The sequence below is a fragment of the Populus trichocarpa genome, chromosome 17 (assembly GCF_000002775.5).
Source record: "Populus trichocarpa isolate Nisqually-1 chromosome 17, P.trichocarpa_v4.1, whole genome shotgun sequence".
NCBI classification, from domain to species: domain Eukaryota; kingdom Viridiplantae; phylum Streptophyta; class Magnoliopsida; order Malpighiales; family Salicaceae; genus Populus; species Populus trichocarpa.
The window spans coordinates 825,144-844,985 of NC_037301.2; the positions used below are offsets into that span (position 1 = coordinate 825,144).

A 19,842-nucleotide genomic window follows, 5' to 3' on the forward strand; every position below is an offset into this window, starting at 1 on the left:
TCAAACTACATGATTAATTCTTTGCATAAAAGAGTATATTACCTAGTTAACCTTGATTAAAGAAGAGGATCACCTATAAAAGAGCCAACTTTAAGATTGTTCTCTCTTGGTAAAGTTTATTGTATAAAAGACAAAAGGAAACTAAACATCATAACTTTTAAGGAAGGCTATAGAAGAAAGAGAGGGAGGGAAGGATAATCTTTCAAAAATTAACCTATCCTTGAAAAACCACCATGAAAATGGTGAGTGATTTTGTAAATTCTTGAATTTGCTTTAGCCTATAAAAGGGTATCTTTCTAGAGAAGAGGAGGGGATTAAGAAAACATAGTTCAGGAAAGAAAACATGAAAAAAAGTAAAGGAACAAAGGGTTGAAATGGAGATGGAAACAAAAAGGAAATAAGCAATAATATATATAAAAAAGGCTACATTTTGACTGCATTTCGATGAGTTGGTGTAGTTTAATGGGCACACCCCGCTTTAATGCCTTTTGAATCCTTAAATGATATTGTTCATCCTTTATTTATAATTAGTCATTAGTTTAATAGGCAATAAATGTGTTTTAGTATATCAAATCATGTTTTGAAGTAATATGCATGCTTTGAATGTATGTTAAAAATGGTATTGGATGCATAGTTTGATGTTTTAGGATAGCTAAGGTTATAATAAGAGCTTGTTTAAATGGCAACCAAGTTAGTTTTGATGTTTAGTTTAGTCATTGGATTTTGTTTTGATTACATGTGTTGATAAGTGATTTATCGAAATTGTGATGATAGGTTGTTTCTAGTTAGATGTTGTGTTTAATTAAGCCATGTTCATGATAATGTTGATTGAAAACAAATGTTATAATCAATGTGACGGTGTTTAGAAATACATTTTTGAAGTTTCATGGTTTGTCTAAATTAGCTGTTACATTGCTTCTTTTGTTTGTTTTCTTGAGATTTTTTTATAGTTCAAGCAAGTCATTAAGGGTATGTTTAAGCTAAATTTAATGAGTTTAGGTTATTATTATAGAATTTTGGTCAGTTTCAGGTTTAAAGCCTTTTATGGATTTTTTCTACATTTTCGAGTTGGTGTTCATATGCTACCACTTTGATTTCCTTACAAACCAAAGTTTTTGGCATGTCTTGTGTGCTTTGATCAAACCCACATACATGAGTGTTTTATACTCAAAATTAATCATTTTATAGCTTGCTTTGGATCAATTAATCGTTTAACCATGATGAAGACTTGAGTTTAGGTTTAAACCGTTTGGATTGGTTCGAGAAATATCTGACATATTTGATCCCATTCAATATGTCTTTCTGCTATAATTTTACATGTTCTCTTTTTTATGTGGCTTTAGTTTGATGTAGTTTGGTCTTTTATCTCTGATTTGGTTTATGTGTTTTTAGCCATGTTTTTCATGTTCTTGAGATGTTTAACCAAAAATCCATGTTTGATCTTTGTAATTTTTGTTTTGACCTTATGTTTTGTTTATAAGTTTGGACCAAGCCATGAAGCCTAATCCACTTGATTGGGTTGAGCCTTCAGGTTTTGGGTCAAGCTAGGAAATCTAGTTCACATGATTAGGCTGATCATTTTAAAGCCTAAGGCCATGTTTGACAAATCCAAGATTCATCAAAAAAAAAAAAAAAAATTTTGGCTTGTTAAAGCGTGTTTGGCAAACATATCCTCAAGATAATTTTTAAACTTGTGATTTTTAGCTATGCCAAACATGCTCCAATGTTTTTTCACAACTTTTTTTTTTGTTTTGCCAAACACCCCCTAGTTTAATTTTAATTATTTTTCATATATTTTTTTAAGAAAAAGGTACTATTTTATGATTAACTTGGGTCTTAAAAAATATACAAGAAAAACCAATTTATTTTTTTTTTAATTTTAAGAATTACAAACTTATATATAAAATGTATTCTTAATATTAAAAGAAAAAAAATTAACTTTAGAATTGCTAGATTTGATCCATAAAGTCATAATCTATCTTCTTAAAGTAAATTTGTTTTAACCAATAGACAAACTAATATTGAGAAAAACACAAAAAAAATCTTAATAATAAAAAAATAATAATAAAATTTATTTTAAATATAATATATTAAAGATAATATTATCTTTCCTGTACATAATTAATTCTCTTATTCAAAAAATTTAATAATAAAAATATTTGAAAGCAACTCCGGGTCTTTATAAACAATATATATATATATATATATATATATATATCGTTTTTATAGTACAAATCCAGAAGAATAATCATCCCACACGTTGCGGCAAAGCTTTGTACACTTAAAGTAAGGACTAAGGACGTGATGGTAAAGTGAAGACTTGCAAGGCCTTTGATTCCATAACGCGGAAGACCTTCCTTTGTGAAATTTCCACGAACCTTCTTACATTTGAAACCAAGAAAAAAGTTTTACCGGAGGAGGAGGCCTGTTCAAACTCACCAGTGAAGTTACTGTTCGGTAATAAATATCAAAATGACTTCAAACCACACGATGTCTCTTGTCATCAGTTCACTTTTTCTTGTTTTTATTCACTTGTGTTCGTACCTCTTCAATTATTAGATTGCTTTTTCCCTGTAAGGCTAAGCCCAAATGTGGTTCAATTTCTAGCAATTTATGGTTGGAGAAGCAGATCAGGTGAAGAATATCCGATTAATTGTCCCTTCTTGTCTTTCAGCTCATATGATCTAGAGAATTTCACCCTACAGCCTTGTGTAATTTTTTGATCTCATGGCGTCTTCTTCTTCTTCTTCTTCTTCTTCTTCTACATCAACCATCAACCTTCCAAAAAAACATCATGTCTTCCTTAGCTTTAGAGGGGAAGACACCCGTGTTGGTTTTACCAGCCACCTTCATGCAGCTTTGGAACGGAAAAACATCCTAACTTTCATAGATAATGACCTTAGGCGAGGAGAAGAAATTTCTCCATCACTTGTAAAAGCAATTGAAGACTCCATGCTCTCTGTGATCATTTTTTCCCAAAACTATGCATCTTCCAAATGGTGCTTAGATGAGCTATTGAAGATTCTTGAAAGCAGAAAAGTTAGAGGGCAGATTGCTATTCCAGTATTCTACGAGGTTGATCCTTCTGATATAAGAAAGCAAAGTGGAAGCTTTGGAGATGTATTTGCGCAACTTGTAAAGAGGAAAGCTTTGAAGATGGAGGAGGAGCAATGTTTCAGAGCTGCTTTGAACGAAGCTGCCAACATATCTGGCCATGACTCAAGGAAGATCGAGTAAGCTTTCTTTAATGTATAATATTGGTTGATTCATTTATATATAGAGGGTTTTGATTGCATGTAGCTTTTGATTTTCTATTCTAATACATCTATTGATTTGATAATTTGATGTTTAACTAACTTTTTTTTTATTTCAATGATCTGAAAATTATGAGATTGTTTGTATCCAAAATAAACATCTTCAAAACAATTATGAATAATTGGACTAAATTGAAAGACTTTTATCAATAAGAACTAAATCAGATGCTTCAAGCAATTCAAGGAAAATCCAATTAAAATGGTAGGCTTCGACATATTATGTGAAGACAAGCAAAATTCAATTCAAATATTTTGTTTTTTCATTAAGAAACAAGGCTAAAGCCCAAAATTACATGAAAGCATAGTTATATGATTTAACTTGCTGGTAGATTTGGTTCAAGATCTAGGAGCGGGATAATAGGTCAATTTAATTTATGATGTTTTTTTTTTTTTTTTAAAGAAAGAACTTGAAAATTTTTTGTTTTATGAGTTTTTTTCAAAAAAATCAATTTAAAATAAAACTCAATCTAAATTAATCAAATTAGATTGATTTTTATAACTATGCATGCAAGAAAAAATCAAATATGTGAAAGCCACCCATTTAAATTATGAAATTCCAAAGAATAACTATGGATGGTCAAGATTAGCAAGCCCAATCTAGGCATTTAATTCCTTCTCGTAATACTAGCTAGTGGTTCTTAGGTTCTCGTGTAATGAGAATGGTCGTGTTCGAAAGAACGGTAACATGGATCCGGAATTTCTCTATAGATTCCAAATTAACTGTTAGCCCTCCAACAACAATATTAGTCAAAAGCCCCCAACTCTGACAGAGATAGGAGTCTATATATATATATATTCCGAGCGTCCTTACCTAGCCCAGGGAGAAAAACATTTTTAAAGTTACTGTAACGCTGAATGACGTGATAATTAACTTAAGTTCTTGGTTTTTTTTGTTTCTTACCATTATAGTTTTATATTTAGATTCTTAAACTTTATTTGGTAGATCATTGCTGGAAAAAGATAAAGAGAAAATGAATTTAATAACTCATATTCCATCCATAAAAAATTGTCACCTATAATAATTAAAGCAATAATCAAATTTTACCCTTAAGGTAAAAGTAACCAGCGGCAGAATCAGCTGCCTTTGTGAATAGGAATTAGAGGCAAAATTAGGTCAGGTTCCAAAAATTATGGCAGTATTTAAGCCAACATTATCTTTAATTTTGATTGAATATTTTTTAATATTAAAAAATAATATAAATCATATCATGTGATTTTGCAAAATAGATTAAGCTTTTAAACTGAAATGGTTATTTGACACGGTATTAGAGCATTACTGACCAAATTACTATAAGTTTAAATTTTATCACCTTCATTCTCACTTCTAATTAAAATTAATTAATAATACAAATTAGTGTTGGCCTGTATAAATTTTAAGTTTTTAAAAAAAATATTAATGAATAATATAAATTATATGTTAAAACAACATCTAATAGCTTTAGTTTATGGGCTTAACAATCTTATTGTGTACACATATATAAATTTATAACGTGCATGCATTAAATTGTCATTTTCTATCTTTTATTATGTCCATTCCAATTTACAAATGTATGTTCTTTAAATTTGTAGGTCAGAGTCTAAATTTATCGAGGTAATTGTCGAAGATATTCTGAATAAATTGTGCAAAATCTTCCCCGTCCACCCCACGAATCTTGTTGGAATTGATGAACACGTAAGGAAAATTGAATCTTTGTTGGATATGGAGACGCAGGATGTTCGGATTGTAGGAATATGGGGAATGGGTGGTATAGGCAAAACAACTATCGCTCGAGCTGTGTATAACAAAATTTGCACCAAATTTGAAGGGTTTTCCTTTATGGCGAACGTCAGGGAAGAATTAAAAAGACGCACAGTGTTTGATTTGCAAAGAAGATTTTTCTCGCGAATACTTGACCAGAAAATTTGGGAGACGAGCCCTTTTATAAAAGATAGGCTTCGCCGAAAAAAGGTGCTCATTGTTTTTGATGATGTAGATAGTTCAATGGTCTTGCAAGAATTGCTACTCGAGCAACGTGATGCATTTGGTCCTGGAAGTAGAATTCTGGTAACAAGTAGGGATCAGCAAGTGCTAAACCAAGAGGTTGATGCAACATACGAGGTAAAGGCATTGAATCATATGGATGCTCTTCAGCTCTTTAAATCGAAAGCCTTCAAGAAAACCTGTCCCACAATTGATCATATATATTTGTTGGGCAGGATGGTGACCTATACAAAAGGCAATCCACTGGCTCTTGTAGTTTTGGGCTCAGCTCTCTGTGACAAAAACAAAGAGGATTGGTACAGTGCATCGAATGGGTTAGGCCAGATTCAAAATGTTGAAATTCTAAATGTGTTGAGGGTCAGTTTTGATGGACTGAATACGGAGCAAAGAAGTATTTTTCTTCACATTGCATGTTTCTTCAAAGGAATCAACCGACTCCATTTTACAAGAATATTAGAGAATAAGTGTCCTGCTGTGCATTACTATATAAGTGTTCTAATTGATAAATCTCTCGTATTGGCTTCGGACAACATACTAGGGATGCATGATTTACTACAAGAAATGGCTTATAGTATTGTTCATGAAGAATCTGAGGATCCCGGTGAACGTAGCAGGCTGTTTGATCCTGAGGATATCTATAAAGTATTGAAGGAAAACAAGGTTAAAGTTAAACTCATGAGCTTTGTTTCCCTCTTTTTGATAGATATTTTATCTTGCTTCCACATGTTTTATGAATAATTTATTCTTTTTATTATATTTCAGGGGACAAAAAGAGTTAAAGGCATATGCCTTGACATGTCCAAATCAAGGAAAATGAGGTTGAAAACTGATTCCTTTGCAGGGATGAACTGTCTTGAATTTCTCATATTCTATAATCCCTCTTACTTCGAGGTCGAAAAAAACAAAGTGCACCTTCCTTACTCTGGCCTTGAATATCTTTCCAATGAGCTTAGATATTTCCACTGGGATGGATTCCCTTCCAAATCTTTGCCACAGGATTTTAGTGCTGAAAACCTCGTCCAGTTTGATTTTTCTGAGAGCAAGGTAGAGAAACTTTGGAGTGGAAAACAGGTATGCTGCTAACATTTCTATCTATGAATTATAGAGTACCAAATTCTAATCCTCTCAATTTTTTGCAACAGAATCTTCTGAATTTAAAAGGAATCAACCTCAGTTCCTCTCGTTATTTGACTGAATTGCCAGATTTATCAAAAGCTAACAATTTAGAGTATATAAATCTTAGTGGTTGTGAAAGTTTAAAAAGGGTTCCATCGTCCTTTCAACATCTGGAGAAACTGAAACGCCTTGATCTTACCGACTGCCATAATCTAATAACTCTTCCTAGAAAGATTGATTCAAAATGTCTCGAACAACTTTTTATAACAGGTTGCTCAAATATCAGGAATTGTCCAGAGACTTATGCGGATATAGGATATTTAGACTTAAGTGGGACTTCTGTAGAAAAGGTGCCCTTGTCAATCAAGTTGAGACAAATTTCTCTGATTGGTTGCAAAAATATTACTAAGTTTCCAGTGATTTCAGAAAATATAAGAGTGTTGCTTTTGGATCGAACTGCTATAGAAGAGGTGCCTTCATCAATTGAGTTTCTTACGAAACTTGTGTCTTTACATATGTTCGACTGTAAAAGGCTATCTAAACTCCCAAGCAGCATCTGTAAATTGAAATTTCTTGAAAATTTCTATTTATCTGGTTGCTCAAAACTTGAGACCTTCCCAGAAATCAAGAGGCCTATGAAATCTTTGAAAACACTTTACTTGGGTAGAACAGCAATTAAGAAGCTACCATCATCAATTAGGCATCAGAAATCTTTGATATTTCTTGAGTTAGATGGAGCATCTATGAAAGAGCTACTGGAGCTTCCACCTTCATTGTGTATTTTATCAGCAAGGGATTGTGAATCATTAGAAACCATATCAAGCGGCACTTTAAGCCAATCGATACGTTTGAATCTTGCAAATTGCTTCAGATTTGATCAGAATGCAATAATGGAAGACATGCAATTGAAAATTCAGGTCTCTCTACATTCCCTCTCTCTCTCACACACATGGTCGATTAGATTTACTTATTCTAATAATATAATTTCTGTCATACAGTCTGGAAATATTGGAGACATGTTTCAGATTCTTTCACCAGGAAGTGAAATTCCACATTGGTTCATTAATCGAAGTTGGGGATCTTCAGTTGCCATTCAGTTGCCCTCAGACTGTCATAAGCTCAAGGCAATTGCTTTCTGCCTGATTGTTCACCATACAGTTCCATTAAATGATTTGCTTCAGGAAGATAAAGCCATAAACATTAAATGGCAATGCCATGCCAAAAGTAATAATTGTGAACATGATGATATCATTTTCAAGACAGAATGTGAGATATATAACTTCCAGGATTCAAAGATGCGTGACTCGGATCACATGTTATTGTGGCACGAGAACTGGAAAGAAGATTCTTTCAGTAAATACTCTGACAAAGAAATTACATTTGAATTCTACCCGAAAGCAAAAGCGAAATCTTTCGATCGGAACACTTCAGAGATGGAGTTGCGTGAGATTGAAAAGCATTGCAAGGTGAAAAGCTGTGGGGTCTATCATCTATTTGATGAGAATCGACATCTATTCAGCATTTCTGATGAGGATTTGAGTGACCAAGAAGATGATTACTATTCTCTTTGTTCCAGCAGTTCTTCTGCTGAGGATTCAGGTGATGAAATTGATCATGAAAATGGTGATTTAAAATCCTGCAAGACTAGCCCAGCAACGTCTTTTTTCTCCCACCGAAAGGGTTATCTCCTTCTTCTATGCTTCTTGACATTTGCTTATTTCTTTCTCTCATGGACATCCCAATTTTGTTTTGCACCTCAATTCATTCGTAAGTTGCCTTTTCTACCTTTACTACTCGTACAACTTATTTTCTTCTTCTAAAAAATGTATAGCATAAAATTATGAACAATAATTGTCTGGTCCGGAAAGTGTTTTTAGGTTCTTGTTTTTGTGGGATCATTTATTTTGTTTTAGGAGAAATAATCAAATGTTAAGTACTCATCAAGATTATCTTTCTTCTCTTCTCTCCCATTTTCTGTGCAGCTCCACCACCAACTTGAGCTTCGAAACAGAGTGATTTCCTATTGCCTCTACTTCCAGATCTCGAATTTCAGGTAATAATTTAACACTCAATTCACCACTTTCATCATTTTACGCACACACAAACATATGGTTGGGAATTGGTGATATTTAGCTGCGATTTTTTGTATTTTGAGTCTTTGAAATTTGAAGTTTTGGACAGGTCCTATCCAGGTTTATTCAGAGAGCAAAGCAATGAGCGAAGCTAAAAGTTTGGCAACAGAACTTACTATCATCAGATGAATTTACTTTGTCAACACCAACTGATAGACCTGTTAAAACTACTGATTGTGCTCTTTTGTTTTACGAAGGTCCTTTTTTTGTGATCGATTTATTTGGTCTGCAATATTTCAACTTGTGCTCGGTGACTCTGACAAGAGTGCTATTATACTTGTCTTCCTTGTTGCTGATTGTTTCTTATACCTATGGCTATTAGTAATTTTGCATCTACTTTTTTGTTGTTCAGATTTATGAGTTTATTCATAGTCATACACTGCAATCTTGTCTTGTAACAGTGATCAATCTCTTTTCTGAAGGAGTTTCGAGTAGATATTGAAAATTGACAAGTTATAATTGAAAGTTTAGCTCTTTGCTTTTCATTATTTTTTCAATAAATGGTCAATACAGCTGTTGCGGGTAAAAATGCTAGGACAAAGTTGGATTAGTACTGTAGGTTATTTTTTAAAATGTTTGTTATTTGGAAATATATTAAAATAATATATTATTATTATTATTAAAATTTTATTTTTAATATTAGTACATAAAAATAATTCAAAAAATACTAAAAAAATGGACTTAGAGCAAAAAAAATATTAAAGTTTTTTGGAAATCACGGTCATGCCACAATTATAAACATTATAAACAGGCTCTAAACCTGTGCTTGATCGCAATCATAGGGTGTTTATATGGTAAAGATTCAAGAATCAACCATGACTTGTTGAGAACCAGTACATATCTGTTAGATAAAATTCTATTCAATGTAAGAATCCTTGAGGAAAGAGAATTTGTGTTAGACTTTTTTATTAGAATTATTGTTAGATTAGAAATTTTTTTAAGTAGTTTAATTCATTCATGGTCTAAGATTTAATGTCTATCATTCATGGTCTAAGATTTAATGCCTATAAATAGACTACAATTTATAAGTATAGATAATTATGAAGAAGAGTTTATAGTGTATATCTTCAGAGAAAACACTTAATGAAAAATATCCTTACTCTCAATTTTTCTGTGTTTTTAGCTTTGTTCTTTAAGTATAGTTTTTACCACACCTATCATTTTCTCAAACAAGTGGTATTAGAGCGTGTGTTTAATTATTTGAGATGATCATTCCAAACTTCTCATTTCAATGTCCTTGTTCAAAAAAGAACAATTATGAGACCTGGTGTATTCGAGTAAAAGCTTGGCTAAGTTCTTAAAATATATGGGAAACAGTTGAAAAAGGCTTGAGGAGCCTATAGAAGGAGTAACGTTGACTTAAGCCCAAAGGAAGGTCAAGATCGAGAAAATTTTTATTTTTACACCTCTTACATGAACATCTAATATTCTCTCCATTAATATTTCTCGGATTAGATAGTACATAACTAATAAAAAAAAATTACTCCAATACAATAACTCATCATCCGCAACCCTTGGGATGAAGATCTAAATATCTATGAACGATCATTTATTACTTATATCAAACATATATAAAAAAATAATGAAAACATGTATTATTTAACTATGTTAATTAAATAATTTGTAAAAATATTCATTTAGCTCAAATTTATTCAATCTATTTTAATAGTACTATTAATTCATTATCAATTATCTACATAAACTCAAATTTCTATACATTTATCAAAAATTTCAACTCGACAATAAATTTAACAAAATATTAAAAAAAAAACTCGTTAAATAAGTCATTATTTATTTCATCACAAAACACCTAAGTCACAAATTCAACATAAATTTCATCAATTTACAAATAAATATAATTTTATAAAATCTTAAACAAACCCTAACATATACAAGTCATAAATTCATACAACAAATTTGTATGAAAAAAAACTATAAAATAAATAAACACCCAATCAAAATACATATACTATAAAAAATTTGCAAAAAAAGAATCAATATTTTAAAATTAAGTTCAAATAAAAAAAGATAGATTTGCTTAGTTAAAGTACGGAATCCTCAAAAAAATTTGAATCAGAACTCGAATGTTGATAAACTAAGTATTGTGGTGGCTGAATTTTTTGTGAGGGTTGAATTGTGTTGAGATTGGGAGGGGGGCTGTTTGTTGCAGAAAAAAATGCATAAGATAAAAAGAGAATTGGAGGAGGGAGAGAAGAGAGTTAATCGCCATGTCATAAATTAAATATCATTGAACCAATATAATTATTTCGTCGGTTATTATGTTAGTAAAAACATCACGTCATCATATGATTTGCTTTTTTAAATCCCACTATAATTCCCTTTTTAATTCTCTTGGTATATATCAAAGAAATTGTTTTGTCAACATACTTTACTGTTAAGTTCATTCCTTTAGTAATGTTGTCTCTAAAAATTACATGTTATTATACTATTTGATTTTATTTTTATTTTTTATTTACTCATTGTGATTTTTTTAATATATATTAAGATAATTTTTCTATTAATATTTACTGATAAATAAAAATTATATCAATAAAAACCATTACAATATACCAATAAAAAGTTTCTTCGTTTATAATTATCAATCTTCCGACAGTAGTTAATCAAGTGACATTGATACAAGGGAAATTCAAAAATCAAAATTAAGAGCGGTCCCGGAGTTCCCGTACTTCTTGGATTTCTTGCCTCGGTACACCCAGTAGGGCACCGTCCCGATTGGAATTTTCAGGATTTATTTAGAAAATATAGTTGTAAATATTTTTTAAAATGTTTTTTATTTAGAAATATATAAAAATAATATTTTTTATTTTTAAAATCAATGTATTAAAATGATCTAAAAACACCAAAAATAATTAATTTAAAGCAAAGAAAAAATTAAAAAAATTTTAATTTTTTTAAAAATATTTTTAAAATACAAAAACATACAAATCTTAACGTGGGATCACAAAAATATTCTTGATAATATTATCTTCATCTCCTCACCTCTCTGAGGTCGTGTTCAATACTGCATGCACTTAATAAAAAATATAATTTAAAATTAAAAAAAATAAAAAGTAATTTGAAGTAAAAAAAATAACAAAACTATTCGATCTCAAGTCAAACAGGAACTATATAAATAACTCCCGAGTTACAAGAATTAGAACCTCCCAAGGGATTTCAACCACTGATAGGGTTTCCATTATTCCTGCTTTTATTCAAAGTCGCAATATTTATTGATACATGATACAACGAAGCATCAAGAAACCTAGCACATTACAGAGCTATGAAAGCCCTCGTAAACAACACTAAGAAACAACAAAAACACATTTATTTCCGTACATTATTAGAGCATATAAGAACAACATCATGAACAAAGCATCGACGCAGTGACATTGTATCCATGGATATTTTAGAGATAAGACAACTTATTTCTTCCAATAAGAAGTTAGATTGTCGTCTCTGGTTTGACAAAGATGCCAATGGCGTCGAGGTAGTGTCCAGCTCTTCCGTGGAATCCAACCACCGTATTATTATTTATCGGGATGGAGAAAGGAGTGCCAGAACCGGTTCCAAAAGGTCCATAAGTAGCCCTATTTGTAGTGAATGACAGCGATGTGATCGTTAATAAAGTGCTGAAATTGCCATATGTCCCACTTATGGATATCAGGTGTTCAGAAGGCCAGTTAATAAGAACCTGCAAATAATGCAAAGCAAAATACGTGAACTATAGATATATTTTAATTAGTAGTTTATGAACCATAAATGCCTTGTTGTTTCAATAATTGTTTTCCATACATGAAAGAATAGTCCTGAATAAAATTTGACGGGACTGGGACAATCAGAATCCCAGCCCGTCCCATGTATATATATGCCAAGCTCGAACAAATTTTTTAAAAAAATTGACAATTCAAACGGCAAAAAACATGATGCATGATAATTTTCTTCTTTTGAAATATTTTCTATCGAAAAACCTTAACACACCACAAGGGGGAATACTTACAGTTTTCCTTTCACCAATGTCATTGGGGTTGTTGCCTCCGAATGTTGCAGAATCCAAGTCAGTTGTGTCCCGGAAAGATATAGACTTAATGTTTGATCCTACATTGATGACTATCTGGTTTATACCTTGATTTGTCATGTAACTCCATGGATTCCCACCTTGGCCTCCCCATGGACCTATTGAGATAGTTCCTTCTATGTCCCTCTGCATCATTACCAATAACCAAAGTTACGGAGTTTTTTTTTTTTTTCTAACCGGGATTCAAACTACCCTTCAAAATATTTTTTTTTTCTTAAAAAAAACTTTACAGGTTTCACATGGATGCCAATTGCATCAAGGTAGTGGCCGCCTCTTCCATGAAATCCAATCACGACAGAACCTTCAATTGGTACGGAGAAAGAAGTGCCGGTAGCAGTTCCGAAAGGTCCATGTGTAGTGAGATTAGTTATGAATGATAGTGATGTGATCACCACAATTCCAGCATAATTTCCATATGTCCCAGTTATGGATGTTAGATGCTCTGAAAGCCCGTCGATCTCGATCTACACAGAAGTTGCATCATAGAATATAGTATTAGCGTAGCTAAATTAGGAAATGCTTCGTTTGATTTGCTATCCTGTGCAAGCCATAAATGCCATACTCACTCTTCTTTCTTCACCAGTGTCATTAGCATTATTGCCGCCAAATTTTCCGTACTCTTGGTCATTGCCGTCTTTGAAAGAGAGGGACTTGATATTGGTTCCTTCATGAACAATTATCTCTTTTATCCAGCTTCCCACCCTAAAACTAAAAGGATCTCCACCTGGACCACCCCATTGCCCAACTGAAATGCTTCCATGTGAATTTGCCTGCACGGAAAGCAATATTCATAGTCAATTATTTCTGTTGTTACTAGCCATATGGCTTGACTCACCTGCATTGCAACACTTGGGCGAATGTCTCAAAACCCAAAAGGATACATGTCTAAGAAATACTAGACGAGGCTGTAAAATGTCACAGCAAAATGGCGTACTGATATACATATAGAAGAGGACGCTAGCTTAAAAGAGAACAATATTCATAAAATCCATCTTTATTCATCCGAAGAGAAGTGAAATTTTAAGACTCAGCCGAGGACGCCTACTTCAAAAGAAAACAAGCCACAATAATAACCATATTTACTGATAAAATATAGTTGAATGAACTTACCGGTGTCACAAAAATACCAAGTGCATCAAGGTAGTAACCACATCTCCCATGGAAGCCAACCACGGCGCTATCTGCTATCGGGATAGAGAAAGTTTCACCAGGAGCTGTTCCAAAAGGTCCATATGTAGTGAGATTTGTAATGAACGATAGGGAAGTGATCACTAATAGTCCTTTGTAGCTTCCATAAGTTCCGCTTATAGATTTCAAATACTCTGAAGGCCATTGGATCTCAATCTATACAAAACACAACGCGCGCATAAAATAAAAGGTAAGTGCTGCTGATCTATTAATATTTTTATTTATTTTTTTAAGGCACAACGTATTAAAATTATAAAGGGAAATGAAGTACAAAAACATTCAGCGAGAAACAGAGATAAAAACCCCAAAACAGAGATAAAAAGGATAAAAAACCCAAAAAGAAAAACATAACAGACAGATTATAAAGGATCTACAAAAATGCTACCAAGTCAGCAATACGATTTTGCCAATCCATCAGCTATGGAACTAGCCTCCCTGTAAATGTATTAATATATGAATAGCTAAGTCACCTTTTTCTGTTCACCCCTGTCATTAGGGTCGTTGCCCCTGCCACCGAATGTCCCAGAAACCAGGCCACTGGCATCTTTGAAGGAAATGGACTTGATATTTCCTTCTACACGGAGGACTATCTCAGTTATCCCACCGCTTGCCCTGTAACTCCAGTGGTCTCCACCTAAACCTCCCCATGGTCCCAATGAAATGATTCGTTCCAAGGATGCCTGAGAACAAACCAGTAGTCATCATCAAAACCCATATATCTATTAGCATGTGATGAAAATATACCTTAGATAGTTTCATACCATTTGCTTAGACGAATATGTTGAATGTATCTGTCGTTTATGTGGTGGTTAATGTAATTGTGTGGGAGGTATATATAGACAGATTAGAAACGGAGGGAGGTATATATAGACAGATCAAGAAAAAACTTTCCCTTTCTTTGCGAGTTTTAGTAACGAGAGAATTTTTTATTTTTATCAACCTTTTAAAATCCTTCAAAAGCCTTCTTTTCTTTAAGTTACTCCAATGTTAGAGGGTTTTGGAGGAAAACCTTATTATTTTATAAGTATGCTTTTAATTATTTGTCAAAATTTTCTTAATAAGGAAATTAAATCCTAAACTAACATAAATTCAATTTGTGCAAAACATTATTACTCCCTCGAGAAAAAAAGAATGATTAAGTGTTTTACCTTCCATTTTCTTTCCCTTGTTTATTTCAAATATCCAAACAATGAGAAGAAAAACGTGCAAAATATTGCAATCCGATAAAGACAGAAACTTTTTTGATATTGATAAAAAAAATTACATTACATCTGTTATTGTAGGAAAACGTGCAATATAAACTTTAATAATGCAATCCAAAAATTTATTTGTCACGGACCACTACAGCATATATAAGACAATTAGCATTGTCTAAGACTTATTTCTTACGTGGTTGCAAACAAAATTTGTCATATATTGAATTGTTCATTGAATGGAATATATTCCCTGTTCGCATATAGTACGTGTGAGTTTTTCTATAAGTATATATTTTTTGATATTGATAAAAAATTATATTACATATGTTATTGTAGGAAAACGTGCAATATAAACTACAGCATATGACAATTCTAAGATTTATCGCCACAAAAAAAGATTTCTTACGTGTTAATTACTAGATGATAAAACTTGAGTGGTACATATATTATTGATATAAAGAGACTTGCAAGAGTGTTAAATATAGTGATCGATGGAACACAATTTGGATTAATTTGATATTAAAAACGATAAGAAAAACTTAGATTATTATGGTAATAAGAGAATTTTACAAGGCGTTTGAGTGTGTCCTCACTCATCACTGATATTGGTGTCTTTTGTCAATTAGATAAAATGATGGATGGAAAAAATTCCATATGAAACCTTGACTCGTAAGGGAAGTGATCAGAGTGTTTTCGAAAGAAGAAAGATTTCTTCAAAGGTGGACTATAGGCTTTAGAAATATAGTACTCCGTATAATTCGCATATAGTAGCTGTGAAATTTTCTATTTCAATATATTTTCTTGATAATGGTAGAAAAATCTGTCATACTGGAAGAAAAACGTGCAATAAGGCAATCCAATAAGGACAAGAAACTATGTTTATCGACCCAATAGAGTGAAGGATTCATTGAATGGAATGTATTCCCTGTTCGCATATTGTACTTGTGAGTTTTTCTATCAGAATATATTTTTTGATATTGATAATTGGCACTATTTTCCAAACCACGCTTGTATTTATCATTATTCTAGATGTATGTGGTCCAAAAAGACAAACTGTTCCTGCATGTGAATGAGAAGGATAAATCATTGTATGAGAAATTACTCCACGTGCTTTCTCTTCCTAGTTTTTCTGTCTATATATACATCCCAATACCATTACAGAAACTGCATAGCTTGAGGAGATTCAACACCCAACAGATTCGACTAAGCAAATAGAAAAGCGATTTATCCAAGGTACTTTTCACAGTGTAATATTCTTGTAACACCTACGTTGTATTGTTACTTTGTTTATGGTTCCGAGTTCGACAATGTGAAGTTTATTACGTACCTTGTGATGTCCTGCTCTCTCCTGTTCTTTTAATTGTTACTAGTTCTTCTTTTCGATTATGAATGGCATTTAATTAATCTTCAACATCTTGGTTAGAACTGTCATTGACTTCTTTTGTCTTGGCTGTAAATTGCAACTGATTGAACTTTATCTCGTTGCACAAGCAATTTGATCAAAGACAATGCCGGTGGAGTTTGAGATCGAGATCAATGTTCAAACCAGCACCAGGGGAGGTTATCGAGATTTCATTGAGAAACTGCGTGATCGATTGGGCGTGAGATTTTCCCACAATCGTCCTGCACTTGCTGTTCAAGAGGAGCCACCCACTCGATTCTTCGATTTGGTAATACGAACCAACGATCACTCTGTGAGGTTCAGGTTGCGAATGGATAACCTGTACTTGATTGGCTACCAGATGCAGAACGGGCAGTGGTTGGAGTTCAACAACGAAACCGGTGTGCATCTAATTCGAGAACAAGGAACCGAATTCCTAGGCTTCAATGGTAGCTACAATATGTTATCAAATGTTGCTGGCCTGAGTATGGAGGAAGTAAGAGTTGGCTTCTACAACCTAGGGTACGGTATAAATCAGCTTGCTACATCGACAACTTGGAAGATTAGGGCACGTTATCTGATTGGTGTGATTATGATGATCTGCGAATCAACCAGACTAATTCCTATATCCGACTATATGGCTACCAATTTTGACAACTCGCATGGCACTAGCTCTGATGATTACAATAGTTATGACAATCGTAACCGAGAAGGCCAGATCCAACCTTGGATTACTACCTTAGTTCGTGCTTGGGACGCTTTCTCTGCAGCTTTGTTGCGTGCTGATGCTTACCCAGATGAATCGTTTCAACTTCGAAGAAATGTCGTGCGGCTTCCACCAGATAACAGGGAAATAAGAACTATTTCCCAAGCTGCAGCAATACTTGGCATCTTGTTGGGACTTTGCTTCAGGAACAGTGGACAAAGAAGGTTCCCACGCATGACCTTTGATGAAGGACAATGCTTTTTGGGCCTACCACTTGTGGAAGTGTTCTCGGTGAGCATTGATAACATAGATGGAGAGGATCCCGGACAACTATATGGCACAATCACAGTCGACGATGGACTAAATATAGAGTACATCTACAACCGCACAAGCAGCAACCCAGAATCCATCAAGCCAGGTCAAAATGCTTCGCTAACTGGACCATCTCAATCCATCATTGCCATCGGGAACTTTACCATCAAATTGCTTCTCACTGATATGTTGGTGAATTCCGGCTCTCCCATGCGCGGACCGGGGGTGTACTGATAGTTGCTCATCGAAGGATTAAAGCACACTGACACAATATTTTACGTGGTTCGGCAAAACCGCCTACATCCACGGGAGAGTCCATATTATTAGAGATATATAGAGAAATGATTACAACATACATGGAGGAGGAGGATCACTTCACTCAAACTCAACTCCCAGCTCTTTTGTTGCACTTGCAGCTGCTGCAATGGCAGCAGCCATTACAGCTCTCTCTTTCTCTCCACTCTCTTGCACACACTCACGTTCTCTCTCAACCCTCTCACTTTGCTCTCAAATAATTGCCTTTTTTATAGGCAAACATGGTGAGCCCCTCCAGCACATTTGTCAACATGGAGGGGTCAACAAAGTCTTAAACCATGGCATGAATTGTGGCACAATTCATGCTTCAACTTGCTTGGTGGTGGGGTATTGCCACAAATGACAATATCCTAACAATCACCCCCTTGATTAGACATGTGAAATCTAATTCAATTATAAACCGATGCGTTTTATAGTTATTTGCTTTTATTTGGGAGCCTTAATATCTGGTTTTACTTCCTAAGTAAATCGATGTGATGTGTTTATTAAGGTTTCTACAGTAATGTCAATTGAGAGTAATGGCAATTGACACATTTTTAATTAAAACAGCTCTCCGAGCCATAGACAATAGCTTGCCTTTCCAAGAGCTAAGTCTCCCATGAATTTTGGATATCACAGGTTTCCATGTGGAAATCCTATTAAGCCAGAGGAAGGCCCAGGTAATTAATAGGAAGAGTGTCGCATCTGCATCTGAGGACATCCAAGATCCCTCCTGCGCAGATCTCGTCCACATTTACACTCACCAAACCACTCTTATGGAAGTCTAAAAAAAAATGTTTAAATAGTGATTAAATGACACCATTTTACACCTACAAGTCTGTGTGTTCGCCCATCACCCAACCCGAGGGTCCGCGTCTCAACCCGCAACTAGCTATACCCATCTATTTTATTTTATTTATTTACAAAATTGTCATTGATCTTTTTATTTTATTTTGTAATTACAAAAATATTTATATAAAAGAAAATCAGGAAGAAATGGAAAGAGAAAAGAAAAATAGTGAAGTGGAAAAAAAAAAGAAGAAAAAAACGAGGAAAGGAAATTGACGAATTTCCATCCGACTGTTTGTCCTTGCGTTTTTTAGCGAAATTCGCCAATTGTCCAAGTATGCAAGTTTTGATTTATTAATTTATTCTTTTATTTCTTTTTTGTTAATTTTCATCATTTTTTTAATGCTGAAAACAACAATATTAATAGTAATAAATAAATAATACTATTAATATTTTAATGTCAACAATAATAAAACCAAATCATCGACGACGAATCTCGTAGCTTTTCCTCACTGATCGATAAAATAATGTCCTTCTTTGATCGAACTTGACTATATGATACATGTTTGTCGACTTGTTGTTTTTGAGATTGCTTTGACCATTAATAGGAACAAATTGGAAAATTAATACACATAATTAAAATAAATAAGAAATTAATATTATAATAAAAAAAATTGATGAAATAATATACTTTTAAAAAAAAGCATAAATTTACACAGAATTGGTGATAAGACAATCAAAATACTAAGTATAGAGGACTTAAAATACGTATATTTTCCAGTCCTATCAATCCCCTCGTACTTATCTTTTACTTGTTCTCGAGCAAAAGAACGTACCTAAAGGCAATGAAAAAACAAAATAAAAACGACTACCTAACCTAAAAAGTTTATCAAAATAGCACACTTTGAACTTGCTTGTTGTATTTGACAATAATAATAATTAAATTGATGTTCTCGTTAAAAATCATAATAAAATTTTAATTAATATTATAACTCAAAACTATAATATCAATTATAGTTTGTGCACCATTACGTGTAAAAGTTCTTCAGCCTTCTGATCAATATCCTCTTTTTTTTATCTGTAGGTAACACCAAACCAACCGAACCAATTTAACTAAATTTAAACAATTTTTTCTATCGGTCTTAACTTTTATTCACCTCACACACAATTGTTATAAATTCTTGACATGTCATCACTTAGACCCTGTTTGTTTCTGCATTACAAAAGTATTTTTGAAAAAATTTAAAATTTTTTAATTTTTTTCTTTACTTTAAATTAATATTTTTTAATGTTTTCAGATCATTTTGATGCACTAATATCAAAAATAATTTTTTTAAAATAAAAAATATATTATTTTG

At 33.0% G+C, this 19,842-nt stretch overlaps 3 protein-coding genes across 5 annotated transcripts; 2 read left to right on the forward strand and 1 right to left on the reverse strand.

Moving 5' to 3' along the window:
* The first annotated feature begins 2,497 nt into the window (after positions 1 to 2,497).
* On the forward strand, positions 2,498 to 8,894 carry LOC112324753 (disease resistance protein RPS6). 3 transcript variants are annotated; one of them, XM_024589140.2, is made up of 7 exons: positions 2,498 to 3,233; positions 4,884 to 5,955; positions 6,058 to 6,366; positions 6,438 to 7,328; positions 7,410 to 8,178; positions 8,394 to 8,464; positions 8,583 to 8,894. In XM_024589140.2, exons 1-6 carry the CDS (start codon positions 2,728 to 2,730, stop codon positions 8,408 to 8,410), a joined length of 3,564 nt encoding a protein of 1,187 aa, XP_024444908.1. In that variant the 5' UTR covers positions 2,498 to 2,727; the 3' UTR covers positions 8,411 to 8,464; positions 8,583 to 8,894. The 3 variants fall into 3 exon arrangements, with proteins under 3 accessions (XP_024444908.1, XP_024444907.1, XP_024444909.1); XM_024589139.2 differs by having other exon boundaries at positions 8,593 to 8,894; XM_024589141.2 differs by having other exon boundaries at positions 8,604 to 8,894.
* A 2,758-nt stretch (positions 8,895 to 11,652) lies between these two features.
* Positions 11,653 to 15,918, reverse strand: LOC18106768 (mannose/glucose-specific lectin). The gene is made up of 8 exons (XM_006372652.3): positions 15,915 to 15,918; positions 14,568 to 14,595; positions 14,277 to 14,486; positions 13,729 to 13,962; positions 13,185 to 13,388; positions 12,849 to 13,082; positions 12,541 to 12,744; positions 11,653 to 12,234 (listed from the first exon to the last, which is right to left on the reverse strand). The coding sequence occupies exons 2-8, from the start codon at positions 14,568 to 14,570 to the stop codon at positions 11,986 to 11,988; spliced, it is 1,338 nt and encodes a 445-aa protein (XP_006372714.2). The 5' UTR covers positions 14,571 to 14,595; positions 15,915 to 15,918; the 3' UTR covers positions 11,653 to 11,985.
* Positions 15,919 to 16,093: 175 nt separating this feature from the next.
* LOC18106409 (protein synthesis inhibitor II) lies at positions 16,094 to 18,135 on the forward strand. The gene is made up of 2 exons (XM_006372265.3): positions 16,094 to 16,235; positions 16,494 to 18,135. The coding sequence occupies exon 2, from the start codon at positions 16,511 to 16,513 to the stop codon at positions 17,633 to 17,635; it is 1,125 nt and encodes a 374-aa protein (XP_006372327.3). The 5' UTR covers positions 16,094 to 16,235; positions 16,494 to 16,510; the 3' UTR covers positions 17,636 to 18,135.
* The last annotated feature ends 1,707 nt before the right edge of the window (positions 18,136 to 19,842 follow it).

What these genes read in the sequence shown, in the direction of transcription:
- LOC112324753 (XM_024589140.2), top strand. Translation starts at nt 2,728, where the DNA reads ATGGCGTCTTCTTCTTCTTCTTCTTCTTCTTCTTCTACATCAACCATC. An exon ending in CATGACTCAAGGAAGATCGA is followed by an intron (nt 3,234 to 4,883) that starts GTAAGCTTTCTT and finishes TTAAATTTGTAG; the next exon opens with GTCAGAGTCTAAATTTATCG. An exon ending in AACTTTGGAGTGGAAAACAG is followed by an intron (nt 6,367 to 6,437) that starts GTATGCTGCTAA and finishes TTTTTGCAACAG; the next exon opens with AATCTTCTGAATTTAAAAGG.
- LOC18106768 (XM_006372652.3), bottom strand. An exon ending in TTGGTATTTTTGTGACACCG is followed by an intron (nt 13,389 to 13,728) that starts GTAAGTTCATTC and finishes CTTTCCGTGCAG; the next exon opens with GCAAATTCACATGGAAGCAT. An exon ending in ACACTGGTGAAGAAAGAAGA is followed by an intron (nt 13,083 to 13,184) that starts GTGAGTATGGCA and finishes ACTTCTGTGTAG; the next exon opens with ATCGAGATCGACGGGCTTTC.
- LOC18106409 (XM_006372265.3), top strand. Translation starts at nt 16,511, where the DNA reads ATGCCGGTGGAGTTTGAGATCGAGATCAATGTTCAAACCAGCACCAGG.